Consider the following 19,822-nt stretch of genomic DNA (forward strand, 5'->3'; position numbering starts at 1 on the left):
AGAAAAACAAAGAGTCCGCGGTGACGAGGAGAGAAGCAAAAGCTGGACTGGATTTCCCCTGGAGTGGCTCTAACCCCCTCTCCAATCACAGAGTCTAGCACACACACACACACAGTGTCCAAAGGTTTGTGGACACCCTTTCTAATGAATGCATTCACACACATACACAGAGAGAGAGAGAGAGAGAGCTTGTCTAGACCCTGTAGAGACCCTGGAGCAGATCAACACATGGCCCAATTGGCACCACCATGCTGCCTAATGCCAGACGTGGGCTAGAGGGGTCCAAAGCCCCCCAGCACTGAGCAACACACAGACAGCACCAGCAGCCTAGAAACTCTCTCTCTCTCTCAGTCTACTCTTTACATTGTGCAGACTTTTTTTTTTTCATGTCCAAATATTTGTGGACACCCCTTCTAATGGATGCATTTAGCTACTTTGCTGACAGCACAGCTTGTCTAACTGCATAGAATAGGACTCTCTATTGGCAGGGTGGGCTAGAAGGGTATGGGAGGGGTATGAAGCCCCCAGCATTGAGATGTGGAGCAGTGGAGGAACTGTGTTCTCTGGAATGATGGTTGGTGCTCCTTCCAAAACTTTTGGGATTAGATGGGGAGTTGGGGATAACTTCAGGTTCCTGCAGATGGCGCTGCACGAGGAGGATCGGGCTATGAATACCTGTGGGGTGTGTGACAGGATTCATAGAGTGAGAAGCAGATGTTAATGATTGGCTGAAAGGAGGGATTGACCACAAGGTCACAGTGTGAAGGAATGGCGCTGAATCTGCAGGTGTATGGAAGCGCACAGTCATGCGGGTCTAGTTCCAGATCTAGGTCAGGTCCAGGGTAGAAGCTGTCTAGGAACCAGCTGGTTCTGGCCTTCATGCTTCTGTACCTCCTGCAGCTGCTGGGCAGCTGTAAGAACAGGCAGTGGCTTAATTACTTGAGGTTCTAGTAGTAATAATACTACTGTTAGTACTAATAGTAGTCTGGTGTTTTCCACCAGAAACCGACTTCTTAAGAGATAAATGGATGATCAGTCATTGGGCTGGATTACGCTAAGAGCTGAGAGAGAGGGGGATATGGGAGAGGGGTAATCTACTCTACGAGCTCAACAGTAGCGACACTGTTTACATCGCTAAATTTAGGCACTAATACGTCATGAGACTCTGTAAATAGAGAGCCATACAGGAGGAAGTTTGGGCCAAACTTGAAGCTAAACTAAAAAAAGGTTAATAGGTTAAAGTTGTCAGATTAATTGTGTGTGTTACAGCGTTAACGTTGACAGCAGTAGTAAAAACCTGAAGCCCCCCGGAGAGGAAAGACTCCCTCAGACCTGGAGTAAGAAAGCTTGGGAGGAACCAAGACTCGTACCCATCTGTCTGAAGTATCAAAAAGTACTGGTTTCAGAACTACTTCAAGTAGTAGGGGCAGTGGTGGCTCAGCGGTTAGAGCACCAGGATATCAATAACAGGGTTGTGGGTTCGATTCCCGGGCTCGGCAAGCTGCCACTGTTGGGCACTTGAGCAAGGCCCTTTACTCTCTCTGGGCGCTGGAGTTGGCTGTCCACCGGTGTGTGTGTGTGTGTGTGTGTGTGTTCACTACCAGATGGGTTAAATGCGGAGGACACATTTCACTGTACAGTGACAAATACGTGTACCTTTACCTTTTAAAGTAATGGAAGGTAAACAAAGGCCAAAATTTCTATTAAAATGTTGATGTTAAAAAAGTTGGGCTGCACTAGGCTCCTGTTTCAGCTGCAGATCTGCCCATTGAAAATGAAGCATTTTAGTAACATCAGATCTATTAAAGGAGCGTCTCCGTACACTACTGAGCATTAACATGAGCTTCATGGAGGGAAAAAATATGAGGAGGAGTTGTCTAAGTATTGTATTGGTGCAGAAAGTCAAACTTCAGAGGCGTGTGATCAATAAGCTTTATTGGAATGTAAATGTGGGGCTTAGTCGGGACGTTTCACTGCAGTTCTCTTGTGTCTCTGCCATGGACACAGTCTTCATACTAGACTACAGACGTCTGCTGTGTGCTTGCTGGAGTGTGTTATGACGTGTGCAGGTGCGATGGATTGCTTACAGACCAATAGGGAATGTTTATACTTCTCATCCAACAACGATTAAATTCACACTTTCCGGATGGAGCGATTTATCTGGATAGTTTTTTTTAATATGAAAAATAATAAATAAAATAGTAGTACGCTAGTAATAGGGCTATTTTTAAAATGTAAGGAGTAGAAAGTACAAATAATTGCATGAGAAATGTAAGGAGTAGGAGTAAAAAGTGGGGTGAAAAATAATTATTCCAGGAGAAAACCAAAATTTCTACTTAAGGAAGATAATAAAGTATTTGTACTTCGTTACTTGACACCGTTGGTAATACTAATAATAATAGTGGGAGATATGTTACAAAAAAAAAGCTTGTTCTTAAGAATAAAACCAGAAAAACACCACAAACGAGGAACAAAAGCTTGTTTTATTACCATTTCAACCTCAATCCAACATCCTATATGCACATTAGCTACAGGAAGCATTTACAAGAGTTGACAACATACAAGTTTAAAAATTAGATTCCATTTTTCTTTACATATAATACATGTTTTCCCAACACGTGTTAATAAATACCAATAAACTTAAACTCTGTAAAACAATTTACACAGTTTAAAACAACTAGCCTTGAACTCGTGTAACTTTGCATCATTCACAGTTATGTTTACTTACAGAAATCTCTGTCCACCTATACAGCTCCATGGTGACCAAGCTGAAATGTACAGTTCCACAATAGGCATACGGGTTGATCTGCAACTGTAGGTTAGTGATGTCCGAACACTCGTATTTAATACAAATGCTTTTTTTTTTTCTATATAAAAACAAATCAATAAAAAAAACAAGCCATGGATTTGTGTAAAACCATGTAGGTCTGAAGATGACTTGTAATATGTGATAAAGGCATAGTACTAAAAAGCCAGTGCAAGCAGTCCTCAGAGGTTCATCTGAGAACGTGCAGCAGATCTGCTTCTTGCCAGAAACGAAAGAGGCGAATGGCGCGACAGAGTTTGACGACCCATTGATATCTGATATCAAATAGAGGTTGTGACTGCTAGAAGTAATTAGAAAAGGTTGATTCTCCAGTATCAGCACTCTTATCGGACATGGTAATCTCTTACACTGGCTACATTGTTGAGAAGAGTTCAACATTAACGTTGCATCTGATTTCCAGCCTCCATTGTCTTAACTTGAAACATCTGCATGATGTTCCGTTGTTCCTGTAAACGGTAGTGTAGCTACTTAGAAACTCATGTCTGAGAAGTGATTGTACACTGTTAAATAGGAACAGTAAGATCACTTGAGACCAAGGGGATAGCACTAGAAGCTGCAGCTGAGATGCTCCACTAAAAGTGCGCCAACACTTTGAAGATCAGCTAAAGGCCGTGTGCTATGTACAATATAGGATATGCGACTCTGCTCTCAGACATCATCGTCTTGCATCTTGTCCTGATATGAGGTGGCTGATGGGAGAACGAAACGAAAGAACTCGTCCCACTCGACATGGATATGTACCTGGATATTCTCTGGATATTAACTGAACGTCAAGAAAGAAAGCCACGGCATGCTTTTCTGTAAAACAATAAAAACAATAAATACATTATTTATAACAGCTGGGACCAATCTTGGAACTGGATTGTGGCAGAACACTGCTTTTTGTCACAGGGAGCGTCAATGGCCTTGTTGATCACTTCCCCACCTTGAATTGCGGGCTTATGATTGGAGAGAAAGACAGCTCTATTTGTTGGACGCTCATACTTTCAGTCAGTAGTCGACGTAGAAAAAAAGCAGATTGGGAAATCTGGAAATCTGGGAGTCCAAGGACCTCTCGCCGCTCCTCCAGAACACTCGTATGTAACAGGTGCTGAACGGGACATTCTAAAACCAGCGGTATTGGCCAACCTCTGTTCATTCCGGACTGTCCAAAAGTCCACAAACATCCACACCATTCCTGTGGATTCCCTTTTTTATAAAACCAAAAACAGCTTAGAAAAAAAAAGAATCAAATAAAATACAATCTCCAAAGTGGATTTTTCTTCTTCTGTCAAGTATGGTAGAACATCCTGCAGAGATGCAAGGCCTTGGCTGTGTTCCCAGTGGAGCGGAGCAAGCGGTGGCCAAGTGGCCAGCCCGGAGCTAAACCAGGAGGATGCATAAACATTGTCAACTTGCTCTTGAAAAGAAGTGTAAACGTCACCTATTTGCCGAATGAACCGGAGCGAGAGATACAGGCAGGCTCAAATGAGTCTATACATTCCCCACGGTGGCTCTGAAGAGGACGCTGGGTGGGCTGGCTTACTGCTAAGCCCAGTTTAGGTTGAAACCCTTTGAGAGCATGACTGCCTCCAGGTCTTTGTCCTCTTCTTTTTCCCTGAGTCTCTGCTCCTCTAGCAGAGCCACTAGAGAGTCCCTCTGCTCCACCACCTCCAACATCTCGTTAAGTATCTGCTTCTCCTCTGCCAGCTCTGCCTCTGTCTTCAGATGATCTGCAGGGACAGACAGGCAGTCAATATGAGTACAACACGTCAACATCACAAAAGATATTAAGGATGCCCCTGATTCTATTATTCATCTATCATGTGACTATTTTACCCCATTTCACTTTATGTAAGCCAGTCAGAGACCTCATCTACCTAAGGCTTGCAGCAAAGAGGCATGTTTTTAGACCTTAGCAAGCAGTTTAAGCGAGTAGAGTGGAACTGTTTAAAGTGGAAAGGTAAAGCAGCCAGACATCTAGTGTATGCAGTGCGATTACACAGGGGGTTTAATGCCACATGTATTCATACCGAATAGTCACAGTACAAAGTTGTGGTTCAGAGAAAGCAATGCATGCAGAGAAAGCAAGGTACACGTATTAGAATAAATATGGTAATATGGCTCAAGCCACCCGGAAACCTTCAGATGTAGGCCGCTGGATTTGCATGGTAGTACGTAGAAGCACTTTGTAGATCTAGAATTACACACTATAGTCCATCTGTTTGAGGACTGACCACCACATAGCAGGTAGTATTTGGGTGGTGGGTCATTCTCAGCACTGCCTGATCCTGATGGTGGAGGTGTGTTAGTTTGTGTTACGCTGATATCTGCCCGATATTGATACCCAGCGATACAAATACTGAATTCCTGTTCGATGTACATGAATATCTATGAAATTATTCTCAATATTAAATGAGTGTGGGAGCTTGGGATCTCCCAAAAAGTGCTTAGTTTGGCTTAGTCAGTGACACCATGCAGATGGATAAAAAAGTACAAGGTACCATCGACTGCCATGCGTTCTCTGAGTTCCTGCTGCAGCCGACTCTGCCTGTCCTCCAGTTCCAGCTCACGAGCACTGAGGAGAGAGGTGAAGAAATGATTATTTATTATTTTCCACATTTCTCCTTCAAATATACTCACGTAAATTCATACATGGCCTCCACAATGACCCCTTGTCCACTAACACAGTAAGTTTCAAGGCCTGCAGCGAGACTAGATGACAGAATACTCACAATATCATCAGCTCTGACTCATACCGCACCAAGGCATTCTTCTCCTGGACCAGTTTAAACCATTCTTGCATCAGCTTCGGATCGTCCTTTTTACCCATTCCTGGAAAAGGCAAAGCATGAAAGAGTAAGGAACCATCCGGACACCCAGTCTCCGACACAGAGATCTGACATGGACACCCACACAGCCAATGCAATGACAGCCAAGCCGGGATGTCTTTTGTCAGGGGATGTAGGGTTGGCGGAAGGAAGGGGGGGGTGGGGGCGTACCGGAGCGTACCGGAGCAAGAGCACCGGCCTAGGGTCAAAGGAGCTGCCGTCTAATTCACAGAAGATGGCGTGGAGGTACAAGTTCTGATTTTCAAAGCACTTTTTAAACGACGTCGAATCAGACTGGACTTCTGGGGCATTCGGTTCGTTCTCGAAAGCAGAGGATGAGGCTTAAATACTCATGGTCCCCTTACTTAAAACACCAGGGTTACTCTCCACTTTACGGCCTTATTTTAATGTGTCTGTATTCTAAACATACGAGGCACCCAGAGTAAAAAAGACTCAATGAAAGTTCACTGTTTGGAAGCTTTTTTTCATTGGGCTTTATTTCTCTGCCCATGATCTTCTCCATACAGTGCACTACACTTCCTAATGGGGTTTTACTCCCATTAACCTGTTGATAAGAAAACAATCAAAGGCTACACTTTGTTAGGCTTTCCATCTACATTCATGGGAAAAAAAATAGCACACCCCATGAAAATCGTTGTATTTTTTAGAGATATTTAAATCAATAGAAATTTGATTTTCATGTAAATAATAGTGAGAGATGAAGGTAATATATGTAAATCCAGAAACCTGAAGAAATATCTTAAATCATTTGTAAAATGTAATATTAATAGAAATACAGTTTTCTTGTGAGGAAAAGTTGGAACACCCCCACATATATTACTATTTAAAATGTCTAAAATTAGAATCAGCTGCAGAACATCAGCTGCAGATGGTCAGAACATGGTTAGAGAGGATTCTGGAGGAGTCTGTCTGGAGGAGGAGTCCTCAGACATTTAGTCTGGTCTGCTCTTGATTGATGAAGTGAGTGGTGAAGATCACCATGGCCAGATCCAGAGAGCTCTCATCAGGGCAAGGTTCAAAATGTATCTGTCCAAAGCACACTGTACCAGAAGTCCAGGACTTCGTCTAGGCGTCTAGGCGACATTTCAGGATTGTTGCAGACTCCATTACTCATCTTTTGGTCTCTCCTCTTGGGCTGAACTTGCCAGGACCTCCTGATCTAGCCATGCTGACAGTTATTCTGCATTAGAGAACTGAGCAGACAGCAGAACAGATGATTCTTAGACTGATCTGCATCTACAACCTTCTTTCTGAAGGCCTCAGAGAGCTCTCTGGATCTGGCCATAGTTATCTTCACCACTTACTTCAATCATCAAGAGCAAACCAGACTAACCGTCTGAGGTTAAAATTAGACAGACTTCTTCAGAAACCTCTCTAACCATGTTCTGATCATCTGCAACTGAAAACTGCATTTATATTAGTTGTAATCCAAATGTTTTTAAGACATTTCTTTAGTTCTACTTGTTCAGATATATTAGTCTCTCACTACTGCTTTTACATTGTTGAAAAATGTTCAAAAAGCCAAAGATCTTCATGGGGCGTCCTAATTTTTTCACATGCCTGTACATTCTAGATCCCATGTTGTACCAATGCCCATGTGCTTTAATGTTGTGGCATGCAGCACTGAAGTCCATGTTCAATGCAGACACAGTCACTGGCTGCACATCTGGGCAACTGTACACAAATCAGTCCATGCTAGTACAGTCCTGACAGCTTGTGACATAGCCCCTATCCCATCCCATCAGACACACACTCTCTCGGTCTCACTCACACATGCAAACAGATCAGTGGAGCCAAGCGGTGTCAATGGGCCAACACAGGGGCAAACCTGGATGCAGCACGACGTACTTAGCTGACAGAGCGGAGGCTCACGCAACACAAAAAGGAAAAACACAGTACACACATAAATCGCATGGCTGTGCTCGCTGGCGCCACCGTTGGCTGTTTTGAAACACACAGAGAGGCAAAGCAAAGGTTCTCAGAACAATGTGAGACAGACAGAGAGACAGAGAGAGGGAGAGACAGGCAGACAGACAGGGAGAGAGAGTGAGAGAGAGTGAGAGTGACAGACAGGCAGACAGACAGGGAGAAAGAGAGAGAGCGCGAGACAGACAGGAAGCAGGAAGAGAAGATGTGAGACAGGTTTTTGGAGGCTCAACTTATCCAGCGGACACCCACTGCCAGCGGCCTCCACCACACTCAGCCCCATGCTCCCCCAGAGAAGAGACACAGAGAGAAAACCCAGAGAGAAAACCACAGTTAGCACAGTCTCAGAGCAGCCACAGCAACACACAGCCACTGGGGCTGTCCTAATCAACAGAACACACACACACACACACACATGCGTACACACACATGCGTACACACACATTGTAGGTATTGATTAGTTAGGAATCCTTAGGTTTATATGGAAACTCTTTTTCCCCTATAATGAGTTCATTATTTTTTTCCTAAAATTAAAAAATAATTATTTTGAGAAGCATAAATATAATATAATTATAATATAATAAAATAATTAGGAAACTTTTTTCCCTAAGATGTGAGGCCTTCACACTGGAACACTGATGCCTGAATCATGGATTACGTGTGTGCTTGCTAGCATCTACTGCTAAATCTCATGGATTTTTGCACATAACGCTTGTTTTACAGAAAGCCGGAACTCTGCGCTGTAGCATCTTAGTAAAGATGGGGCTAAAGCTGCTGCCCAATGACCAATGCAGCCCTTCAGGCTAAAGGAATAGTTATTGCTAATGTTGCTAACAGTTAGTAGAAGCTAGTACCAATGCAGCCCTTCAGGCTAAAGGAATAGTTATTGCTAATGTTGCTAACAGTTAGTAGATGCTAGTACCAATGCAGCCCTTCAGGCTAAAGGAATAGTTATTGCTAATGTTGCTAACAGTTAGTAGAAGCTAGTACCAATGCAGCCCTTCAGGCTAAAGGAATAGTTATTGCTAATGTTGCTAACGGTTAGTAGAAGCTAGTACCAATGCAGCCCTTCAGGCTAAAGGAATAGTTATTGCTAATGTTGCTAACGGTTAGTAGAAGCTAGTACCAATGCAGCCCTTCAGGCTAAAGGAATAGTTATTGCTAATGTTGCTAACGGTTAGTAGAAGCTAGTACCAATGCAGCCCTTCAGGCTAAAGGAATAGTTATTGCTAATGTTGCTAACGGTTAGTAGAAGCTAGTACCAATGCAGCCCTTCAGGCTAAAAAAATAGTTATTGCTAATGTTGCTAACGGTTAGTAGAAGCTAGTACCAATGCAGCCCTTCAGGCTAAAGGAATAGTTATTGCTAATGTTGCTAACGGTTAGTAGAAGCTAGTACCAATGCAGCCCTTCAGGCTAAAGGAATAGTTATTGCTAATGTTGCTAACGGTTAGTAGATGCTAGTACCAATGCAGCCCTTCAGGCTAAAGGAATAGTTATTGCTAATGTTGCTAACGGTTAGTAGAAGCTAGTACCAATGCAGCCCTTCAGGCTAAAGGAATAGTTATTGCTAATGTTGCTAACAGTTAGTAGATGCTAGTACCAATGCAGCCCTTCTGGCTAAAGGAATAGTTATTGCTAATGTTGCTAACAGTTAGTAGAAGCTAGTACCAATGCAGCCCTTCAGACTAATAGAATAGTTTAATGGCTAATGTTGCTAACAGTTAGTAGATGCTAGTACCAATGCAGCCCTTCAGGCTAAAGGAATAGTTATTGCTAATGTTGCTAACAGTTAGTAGAAGCTAGTACCAATGCAGCCCTTCAGGCTAAAGGAATAGTTATTGCTAATGTTGCTAACAGTTAGTAGAAGCTAGTACCAATGCAGCCCTTCAGGCTAAAGGAATAGTTATTGCTAATGTTGCTAACAGTTAGTAGAAGCTAGTACCAATGCAGCCCTTCAGGCTAAAGGAATAGTTATTGCTAATGTTGCTAACAGTTAGTAGAAGCTAGTACCAATGCAGCCCTTCAGGCTAAAGGAATAGTTATTGCTAATGTTGCTAACAGTTAGTAGATGCTAGTACCAATGCAGCCCTTCAGGCTAAAGGAATAGTTATTGCTAATGTTGCTAACAGTTAGTAGAAGCTAGTACCAATGCAGCCCTTCAGGCTAAAGGAATAGTTATTGCTAATGTTGCTAACAGTTAGTAGAAGCTAGTACCAATGCAGCCCTTCAGGCTAAAGGAATAGTTATTGCTAATGTTGCTAACAGTTAGTAGATGCTAGTACCAATGCAGCCCTTCAGGCTAAAGGAATAGTTATTGCTAATGTTGCTAACAGTTAGTAGAAGCTAGTACCAATGCAGCCCTTCAGGCTAAAGGAATAGTTATTGCTAATGTTGCTAACAGTTAGTAGAAGCTAGTACCAATGCAGCCCTTCAGGCTAAAGGAATAGTTATTGCTAATGTTGCTAACAGTTAGTAGATGCTAGTACCAATGCAGCCCTTCAGGCTAAAGGAATAGTTATTGCTAATGTTGCTAACAGTTAGTAGAAGCTAGTACCAATGCAGCCCTTCAGGCTAAAGGAATAGTTATTGCTAATGTTGCTAACAGTTAGTAGAAGCTAGTACCAATGCAGCCCTTCAGGCTAAAGGAATAGTTATTGCTAATGTTGCTAACAGTTAGTAGAAGCTAGTACCAATGCAGCCCTTCAGGCTAAAGGAATAGTTATTGCTAATGTTGCTAACAGTTAGTAGAAGCTAGTACCAATGCAGCCCTTCAGACTAATAGAATAGTTTAATGGCTAATGTTGCTAACAGTTAGTAGATGCTAGTACCAATGCAGCCCTTCAGGCTAAAGGAATAGTTATTGCTAATGTTGCTAACAGTTAGTAGAAGCTAGTACCAATGCAGCCCTTCAGGCTAAAGGAATAGTTATTGCTAATGTTGCTAACAGTTAGTAGAAGCTAGTACCAATGCAGCCCTTCAGACTAATAGAATAGTTTAATGGCTAATGTTGCTAACAGTTAGTAGATGCTAGTACCAATGCAGCCCTTCAGGCTAAAGGAATAGTTATTGCTAATGTTGCTAACAGTTAGTAGAAGCTAGTACCAATGCAGCCCTTCAGACTAATAGAATAGTTTAATGGCTAATGTTGCTAACAGTTAGTAGATGCTAGTACCAATGCAGCCCTTCAGGCTAAAGGAATAGTTATTGCTAATGTTGCTAACAGTTAGTAGAAGCTAGTACCAATGCAGCCCTTCAGGCTAAAGGAATAGTTATTGCTAATGTTGCTAACAGTTAGTAGAAGCTAGTACCAATGCAGCCCTTCAGGCTAAAGGAATAGTTATTGCTAATGTTGCTAACAGTTAGTAGAAGCTAGTACCAATGCAGCCCTTCAGGCTAAAGGAATAGTTATTGCTAATGTTGCTAACAGTTAGTAGATGCTAGTACCAATGCAGCCCTTCAGGCTAAAGGAATAGTTATTGCTAATGTTGCTAACAGTTAGTAGAAGCTAGTACCAATGCAGCCCTTCAGGCTAAAGGAATAGTTATTGCTAATGTTGCTAACAGTTAGTAGAAGCTAGTACCAATGCAGCCCTTCAGGCTAAAGGAATAGTTATTGCTAATGTTGCTAACAGTTAGTAGAAGCTAGTACCAATGCAGCCCTTCAGGCTAAAGGAATAGTTATTGCTAATGTTGCTAACAGTTAGTAGAAGCTAGTACCAATGCAGCCCTTCAGGCTAAAGGAATAGTTATTGCTAATGTTGCTAACAGTTAGTAGAAGCTAGTACCAATGCAGCCCTTCAGGCTAAAGGAATAGTTATTGCTAATGTTGCTAACGGTTAGTAGAAGCTAGTACCAATGCAGCCCTTCAGGCTAAAGGAATAGTTATTGCTAATGTTGCTAACGGTTAGTAGATGCTAGTACCAATGCAGCCCTTCAGGCTAAAGGAATAGTTATTGCTAATGTTGCTAACGGTTAGTAGAAGCTAGTACCAATGCAGCCCTTCAGGCTAAAGGAATAGTTATTGCTAATGTTGCTAACGGTTAGTAGATGCTAGTACCAATGCAGCCCTTCAGGCTAAAGGAATAGTTATTGCTAATGTTGCTAACAGTTAGTAGAAGCTAGTACCAATGCAGCCCTTCAGGCTAAAGGAATAGTTATTGCTAATGTTGCTAACAGTTAGTAGATGCTAGTACCAATGCAGCCCTTCAGGCTAAAGGAATAGTTATTGCTAATGTTGCTAACAGTTAGTAGAAGCTAGTACCAATGCAGCCCTTCAGGCTAAAGGAATAGTTATTGCTAATGTTGCTAACAGTTAGTAGAAGCTAGTACCAATGCAGCCCTTCAGGCTAAAGGAATAGTTATTGCTAATGTTGCTAACAGTTAGTAGAAGCTAGTACCAATGCAGCCCTTCAGGCTAAAGGAATAGTTATTGCTAATGTTGCTAACAGTTAGTAGAAGCTAGTACCAATGCAGCCCTTCAGGCTAAAGGAATAGTTATTGCTAATGTTGCTAACAGTTAGTAGAAGCTAGTACCAATGCAGCCCTTCAGGCTAAAGGAATAGTTATTGCTAATGTTGCTAACAGTTAGTAGAAGCTAGTACCAATGCAGCCCTTCAGGCTAAAGGAATAGTTATTGCTAATGTTGCTAACAGTTAGTAGATGCTAGTACCAATGCAGCCCTTCAGGCTAAAGGAATAGTTATTGCTAATGTTGCTAACAGTTAGTAGAAGCTAGTACCAATGCAGCCCTTCAGGCTAAAGGAATAGTTATTGCTAATGTTGCTAACAGTTAGTAGATGCTAGTACCAATGCAGCCCTTCAGGCTAAAGGAATAGTTATTGCTAATGTTGCTAACAGTTAGTAGAAGCTAGTACCAATGCAGCCCTTCAGGCTAAAGGAATCGTTCAACCATCCATGCTACTATTGCTAACAATTAATTGAACCCTTTAGGTAAAAAAAATAGTTTAATTGCTAATGTTGCTAACAATTTCTAGAAACTAGCTAATACCAATTCAGCCCTTTAGGCTTAACAATTGTTAAACTGCTAATGTTGCTAACAATTTCCAAAAGCTTTTGCCAATATAGCCCTTCTCACCAAATGAATGGTTCAACCATTCATGCTAATATTGCTAACAATTAACAAATAATACAAATACAGCCCGTCAGGCTAAAAAAAAATTAAATTGCTAGTATTTCAATTATTTTCTAGATGCTAGTGCTAATGCAGCCCAGCCCTGAAGGCTAAATATAAAGTTAAATTGCTAATGTTGCTAACAATTTCTAAAAGCTAGCACCAATACAGCCCTTCACACCACAAGTTCAACCACGCTAATGTTGCTAGTTATTAATGGAAGCTATTATTAATATAGATATTAAATAGATATTATATATATTATATATATTAATATTAATATAAATATAGACTAAAGGAATAGTTCAACCATTCATGCTATGTTGGCTATGTTGGCTATGTTGCTAACAGTTAACAGTTAACAGTTACTTTCAAGCTAAAGGAATAGTTAAATCATACATGCTAACACTGTTAACAATTACTAGAGGCTAATACCAATACAGCCCCTCAGACTAAGAGAGTAATTTAACCATCCATACTTATGTTGCTAACAATTAAAGGAAGCTATTAGTCACATATTAGAGTTATGCTAATGCTAATGCTATTCACTCCAACTCATTTCTCATAGCAAGATTAGCATCACGTGCACGAAAGTCTGCTTTTGAGATCACTGCTAGGCCCAATTTCTAGCCACCTTGTTTTGCTACTTATTAGTAGCTTATTAGGCTACTTCTGGGGACACGATGGTCCTAAAGAACCATAGAGTGGCTAGCTGTGCTAACCCAACATTCAATCAGGCTATTTAACAGTATTTAGAGAAGGTTTCTCAACCCTGATCCCGGAGGCGCTGTGCCTTGCACATTTTAGTGAAACGTTTGTTTGTGATTTCGCTGATTAGCTGGATCAAGCCTGTTGGGAGCAGGGTAAACACTAAAATGTAGTAAAAAGGGTAGGGGGTCCTCCAGGACCTCCAAGGTTTAGGGCACTGGATTAGGGCTTCCATAGGTTTGTATATCAGCCTCTATATCTGAGGACATGCCTGTGCTATATAAATACACCCCATCAACAGATGGGTATTTCCCAAAGCAGTTAGCTTAAGAGCTTTGGCCCAAAGCCAAGGAGGTATTGGATGACCCTCACTTTTGACCTACGTTATGAAGCCTACTGAGAGATTCTGCTTTGTGGAACACCCCTCACCCTCCTTCCCTCTCTCCATGACAAGCTCTCCCATTCTAGGTCTAATACTTACACACCATACATACTCATCCACACGTTATGGGCCACACACACACACACACACACACACACACACACACACACACACACACACACACACACACACACACACACACACACAGTTAAAAGAGGTTACCACGGACGGTTACGCCACACAGCCCTACAGACCAGGCTGGAGGGGGATAACACACACACACACACACACACACACACACACACACACACACACACACACACACACACACACACACACACACACTATTTTTAGTTTAGTTCTGTGGCAAACAGCACAACCATGTTAAGCAGAGCAGTCTGCTAGTACAACAGCAGCGGTCCGTGCAAGTTATCAAGGTAATGAAACTAGAGTTTCTGACTTTCTTTGAAAAACTGGGCTAAAATGAATGGAGGGATGTTTTTTTTTTTTTTTTGGGGGGGGGGGGGGGGGGGGGGGGGGGCGTGTGAGATAAGGAAGGGGTCAACGCTCCACCAGTCCGGAGCAGGTGGTCACAAAAAGGCCGCAGGCCAGGATTGTCTTAGGAACGGGGGCTGGCCAGCCGGCGGTAGGCGAGACGGGGTTTACGTTACCTTCCGGGGTACAGCATGGGCAGAAGGACAGGGGTCTCCAGCGAGGGGTCCTGACATAGGGCTCAACTTCCACAATACAGGGGATGAAAGAGAGAGAGAGAGAGAGAGAGAGAGAGAGAGAGAGAGAGAGAGAGAGAGAGAGAGAGAGAGAGAAAAACAGGAGAGGGAGAGAAAGAGGGAGAGAGAGCGAAGGAGTGGTGGCGGTGATGAAAGGGGGGGGGGTAGAGGAGAGGGAAAAAAAGGGTGAATGCAAAAGAGAGGGAGGGGGCGGGAGAGATGAGGGAGAGAGAACAGTGAGGAGAAAAATCATAAAAAGCGAGAGAACTACGGGAAGAAACTCAAAGCAGTGTAGTGGTGTGTGTGCGCGAGAGAGAGAGGAAGAGAGAAAGTGAGCAAGAGAGTGAAATACTGAAAATACAAAAGAATTTAGTGGTAAATAATACAGCCCTGCTTTGAACTTTCCACTGGTACTAAAAAAATAAAAAATAAAAAAAATAAATAAAAAAATATATATAATAAAAAAAAGAAGCAGTCCGCCTCGAGTGTACGGGTGTCCTCTCTCAACAGATCAAAGAACGCTGGCTGCGCTACGTGCTAATATGCTCAACATGTTCTGTAACGCAGGCCTACCCAGACAGATAAATTGTGAGTCACTTGAGACTACAACGAACACTAAAGGAACGGGGGGAGTAATCACCGCTCCATCTTTGAGGATGTTTCCCATCTATATGAAAGCATCATCCAGTCTTACAAGACGAGCGTCTTTCCTCTGGCTACTTTTGAAGTGGAAAGCAGGAACTGACGCGAGTGCGAACAAGCCGAGAGAGGGCGAGAACAAGGATGACGCAAAAAAGGAAACGAAATCAAAAGCTCAACGCAATGACTGACACATGAGCGCACATGAGGTAGGTGTGGTGGAGGTGGTCTGCAGGAGACGAGCAAGGGAATCAAAGCCAGACGAACATGGCCTCGTGGTCTTGACGCTGGGATGACTTGCATAAGCGGGTGGGATGTTCGAACAAGGGACTATCACAGATGCGTACTGAGGCTCCAGGGAGCGTCTGAGACGCTGTAGACAGTCATCAGATTGATGCATCGTAACTCAATACTGTAGCTAATTAGTAACGTTCAAATCTTTTACATATTTAAACAGATGGATATTTGATTGTAATTTGAATAATAATGAGAGGCGGAGCTAATATAAGTACGGACATACAACTGAAGGAATGTCAGGAAACATCTAGACAAATTCCAGGACGTCTGAAACGATGTGCTTTGGACAGATGAATCTTGAGTCTTGCCCTGATGTTAAGCTTGTTTGGTCTCTCTTGTTTGATGGTAGATGCAGTACTTTAACACCAGCTGTGGTGAGAGCTACCTGTAGGTCCCGTGATGACATTATAGGCCTGTTGGAGACTTCTTCAGACATCTTGTAGGCTGAACTTGCTAGGACAGCCTGGCCTGGCCTGGCCATGTTGGCAATTGTTTTACTCAGTGGAACAATGATTTCTCACTCTTCTGAGATCTTTTCAACCCCCCTCCCAGACTTATCTGCATCTACAACCTTCTTTCTGAAGGCCTCAGAGAGCTCTCTGGATCTGGTCATGGTGATCTTTACCCCTCACTTCAACAATCAGGACCCAACCAGAGTAAATGTGTGAGGTTTAAATAACAGACTCCTCCAGAATCCTCTCTAACCATGTTCTGATCATCTGCAGCTGATTCTGATTTTAGACATGTTAAGTAGTAATAAATGTGGGGGTGTTCTAACGTTTTTCTCACAGGAAAGTTGCATTTCTATTGATTAAATTTCACAAAGTATTAACATTTCTTTAGTTGTGTGTGTTTAGGGTATATTACCTCCACCTCTCAGTATTGCTCTAATGAAGATCAAATATCCACATATTTAAATACGTTAAAAGGTATCCGTGAGGTGTTCTAATTTTTTCACAACATGTAAGTGTTAAAACCTTTAAAATCTGTTAAATCTGTTAAAAAATTATGGAGAATTCAAACATTTTGGTCTAAAGACAGTCAACTGCTGGAGTCAACGACCTCTATCCATCTCTGGCTCCACTTCAGTAATCAAATGGGTCATTTGGGGGGGGGCAAACGTACTCCAGAAAATACAGAAATGGCAGTTCTGGAGGGCCTTGATACAGCAGCTCTGCTACAGTCAGCAATATGAGGGCCTCCAGAGTAGCGCAACTGAGACTGAGCTTAAGCTATCCGTGGCAGGGAATCCAGGTGCATGGGGCATGTGCCAGCATCCGCTTTCCCCTAGCCTGGTAGCACTGCATTATTACAAGGAGTCCCAGCCAACAGGGATGATCTCTTGTGCCCTCAAGCTGAGTTAATTCAGAAAAGCTGTGAAGCACTGTGCCACTTCAATCTTCCCAGTATTTAACTCTGGCTTACGTTCACACTTAAGCCCTGTTAATCACTGCTGAATTCCTTTGCAAGAGAGCATGTGTGAATGGTGTGAAAGGTACTTGAGTTATCAGGTTTAGTGGGTGTGTTACAGCAGGGCCATCTGTATCTGTGTCCAACTGTGCTGGACTCTGGACCTCCAGAACTGGATATGCAGATCAACCACTTCCATACAGCTAGGCCACGAACTCCACTATACTCCCACCAGAGCAAAATCTATAACCACCCTTGGACAGGTTTCTCCAAACATCAGCATCCTGGACTATGATGGACTGATCTTACACAGTATGCAATGATCAGTGTTGGACATGCCAGTGAATGGTTATGATTATGGTCTACAGAGACATTAACCATGAAGTGCTTCTTGCTTTCACCTTCTTAGTGCCACGTTTTTGAGAAACCCATCTTTTCTCAAAAACAGCCCCCAGAAGGTAAAAAAACGTCACCTAGCGCAACAAGAATGGCAGTCACTCACATGTACCTGACAGAGTAGACAAATACAAAGTCCCCTCCCCGCTTTCCCCGAGTCCTTGTCAATAGTTTAACTTCCCTGACAGACTTGCATATTGCATCGCTGTCACGCATACCTTGACACCTTGTTGAAAATTGAGATACAAGGTTTTTATGATATGCTACAATATAAAATTACATACACTTTTAGCCATAGCATTACCACTACCCCTTTCTACACTTATTATCCATTATATCAGCTCCACTTCCCCGACAGGAGCACTGAGTAGGTCTATAATTCCAGACTGTATCCATCTGTTTCTCTGCATACTTTGTTAGTTAGCCTCCTTTCAGCCTGTTTCTCAATGGTCAGGACCCCCACAGGACTGACCACCACAGAGCAGGCAGGTAGTATTTGGGTGGTGGGTCATTCTCAGCACTGCAGTGACACTGACTGACATGGCGGTGGCGTGTTAGCTTGTGTTGCATTGGTGCGAGTGGATCAGACACAGCAGTGCTGCTGGAGTATTTAAACACCTCAGTGTCACTGCTGGACTGAGAACCGTCCACCAACCAGAAATACCCAAGCCAACAGCGTGGGACTAGAGGATCACCAACACAAACAACACATCTGTCTGATGAACTTGACCTCATCTACAAGGTGGACCAACTCGGTAGGAGCATCTAATAGAGTGGACAGTGAGTGGACACAGTGACGCAGTCTGATCCACTCGTACCACCAGTGCAACTCAAGCTAACAAGCCACCACCATGTCGGAGTTACTGCAGTGTACTGAGAATGACCATCCACCCAAATAATACCTGCTCTGTGGTGGTCAGTCCTGTGGGGTCCTGTCCATTGAAGAACAGGGTGAAAGGAGGCTATCAAACACAGTACGCAGAGAAACAGATAGGCTACAGAGTGCTCCTATTGGGGAAGTGGAGCTGAATGAGTGGACAATGAGTGTGGTGTTAATATTATGGCTGGTCGGTATATAGGCTATCATTAGCAAACTCCATCCACAGCCTAAGCAACACACATGAAAGGTCTTCCCCTGTTACCAAAGGCTGGTTGCAAAACAAGCTGCGTCACATGCTGCAGGCTTCAGAGAACGGAATGCTTGGTTTTAAGGCCCGTCGATATTCGGAAAGCAAAAGCAGGTACGGATTGACCTGTACGCTTCTTTTTAACGTAGTTTTGTTTGAGGGAGAACTCCACGCTATCTCCTGGCAGTGTGGACGTCTAAAGCAATCACAATCGACACATCTACAGCACATCACAGGACAGCACAAGGTTCGACCACTGGGGCACAATTCAAAGGCTCCATGTGTTGTTTTTTTTTTTTTTTAATAAAAGGGGTGGAGAAGAAAGGAGGTGTTCTGAACTCGGACCTCCACACATAGACAGGCCGCAGACACGCGCACACACACTTGCACATGGCCCCTGGGCAACTGAGCAGGTATGGTAGGAAAGACAGCAGGCCGAGAGCAGAGGGTGTTTAAGCTATGCTAGGCTAAAGCAGACGGTCAGCTGCACTAAACAGGCCAGGGAGAGCTGCCAGTGCTGTTAAGTACAGTTCAAACTATGCACAAGCAACATTCCCACATGTGTGTGAGTGTGTGTAATCGGTGTATATGTCTAACTGATTAAAAGCAAGCCCACAAAGGTTATTAAAGGACCCATATCCTAGATTCTTTAAAAGGAGTTATAATAATTAACTGAATATTTCTTATTATTGTAATCCCTTATAATGAAACAGGCTGTTTCCATTATTTTGTCTATAATACTATACTATAAATACTATACAAAGTGGAATAGGCCTCGTATTGTGCCATAAAGCAGGCTGAGGTATGAGCTTATGGCAATATGGGTGGGGCTAAACTTTATTGGCAGATGTGACACCACAAAAAAAAAAACAATGACTATTAATAGGCTGCTTTAATAGGCTTTCTTTAGGATATGGGCCCTTTAAAAGCTGTGCAATTCAAAAAGTAGGATTTAAGGGCCCCAAGTGGTTTCACTACAGTTACTAACCAGGCAATAACTAACCCTATACTAAGCTACAAATGCACCGAGGTGTCCTGGAGCCATGATGAGCCGAGGAGGTGGGGGGTGGGGGTGGGTAAGGGTTGGAGAGGGACAGAGTAATGGGGACGAACTTCAGTAAGTACAGTGGGGAAGACAGAGGTGCGTTAGCTGTTGGTTAGTTTGAAGCGACAGGTTTGAAATACATACCGCCCAGATGCAAGTCCAGGATCTCACTGTAATTAGACTCTCCCCAATAGTCTACAATAAGGATATATTAGAGATATGTTACTGCACACACACACACACTCTCACACACACAGGCACAGCCAGTGGCAACACTCTGCAAGTCCTTCATGCATGAGCTTGCACACAAACACTCACTCGCACCCATACTGTCTTAACAGTGTGCAGAACACACACAAACTCACAACAATGTGT

General features: G+C 43.0%; 1 protein-coding gene across 18 annotated transcripts in view; it reads right to left on the reverse strand.

The window, feature by feature from the left end:
• Positions 1 to 2,462: 2,462 nt before the first annotated feature.
• Positions 2,463 to 19,822, reverse strand: part of mical3a (microtubule associated monooxygenase, calponin and LIM domain containing 3a) — a 129,743-nt gene continuing 112,383 nt past the window's right edge. For 11 of the 18 annotated variants that reach the window (XM_072694915.1, XM_072694912.1, XM_072694911.1 and 8 more), the window contains 4 exons: positions 19,592 to 19,642; positions 5,542 to 5,641; positions 5,311 to 5,384; positions 2,463 to 4,539 (listed from right to left, as the gene is read on the reverse strand). In XM_072694915.1, the coding sequence (XP_072551016.1) occupies positions 4,355 to 4,539; positions 5,311 to 5,384; positions 5,542 to 5,641; positions 19,592 to 19,642 (410 nt within the window). In that variant the 3' untranslated portion in view covers positions 2,463 to 4,354. Of the gene's footprint in view, positions 4,540 to 5,310; positions 5,385 to 5,541; positions 5,642 to 7,816; positions 7,869 to 14,476; positions 14,543 to 19,591; positions 19,643 to 19,822 lie in introns of those variants that run through there. The other 7 variants (XM_072694913.1, XM_072694903.1, XM_072694910.1 and 4 more) reach the window with 5 other exon arrangements.

The sequence above is a fragment of the Salminus brasiliensis genome, chromosome 13 (assembly GCF_030463535.1).
Source record: "Salminus brasiliensis chromosome 13, fSalBra1.hap2, whole genome shotgun sequence".
In the NCBI taxonomy this organism is placed as follows: Eukaryota; Metazoa; Chordata; class Actinopteri; order Characiformes; family Bryconidae; genus Salminus; species Salminus brasiliensis.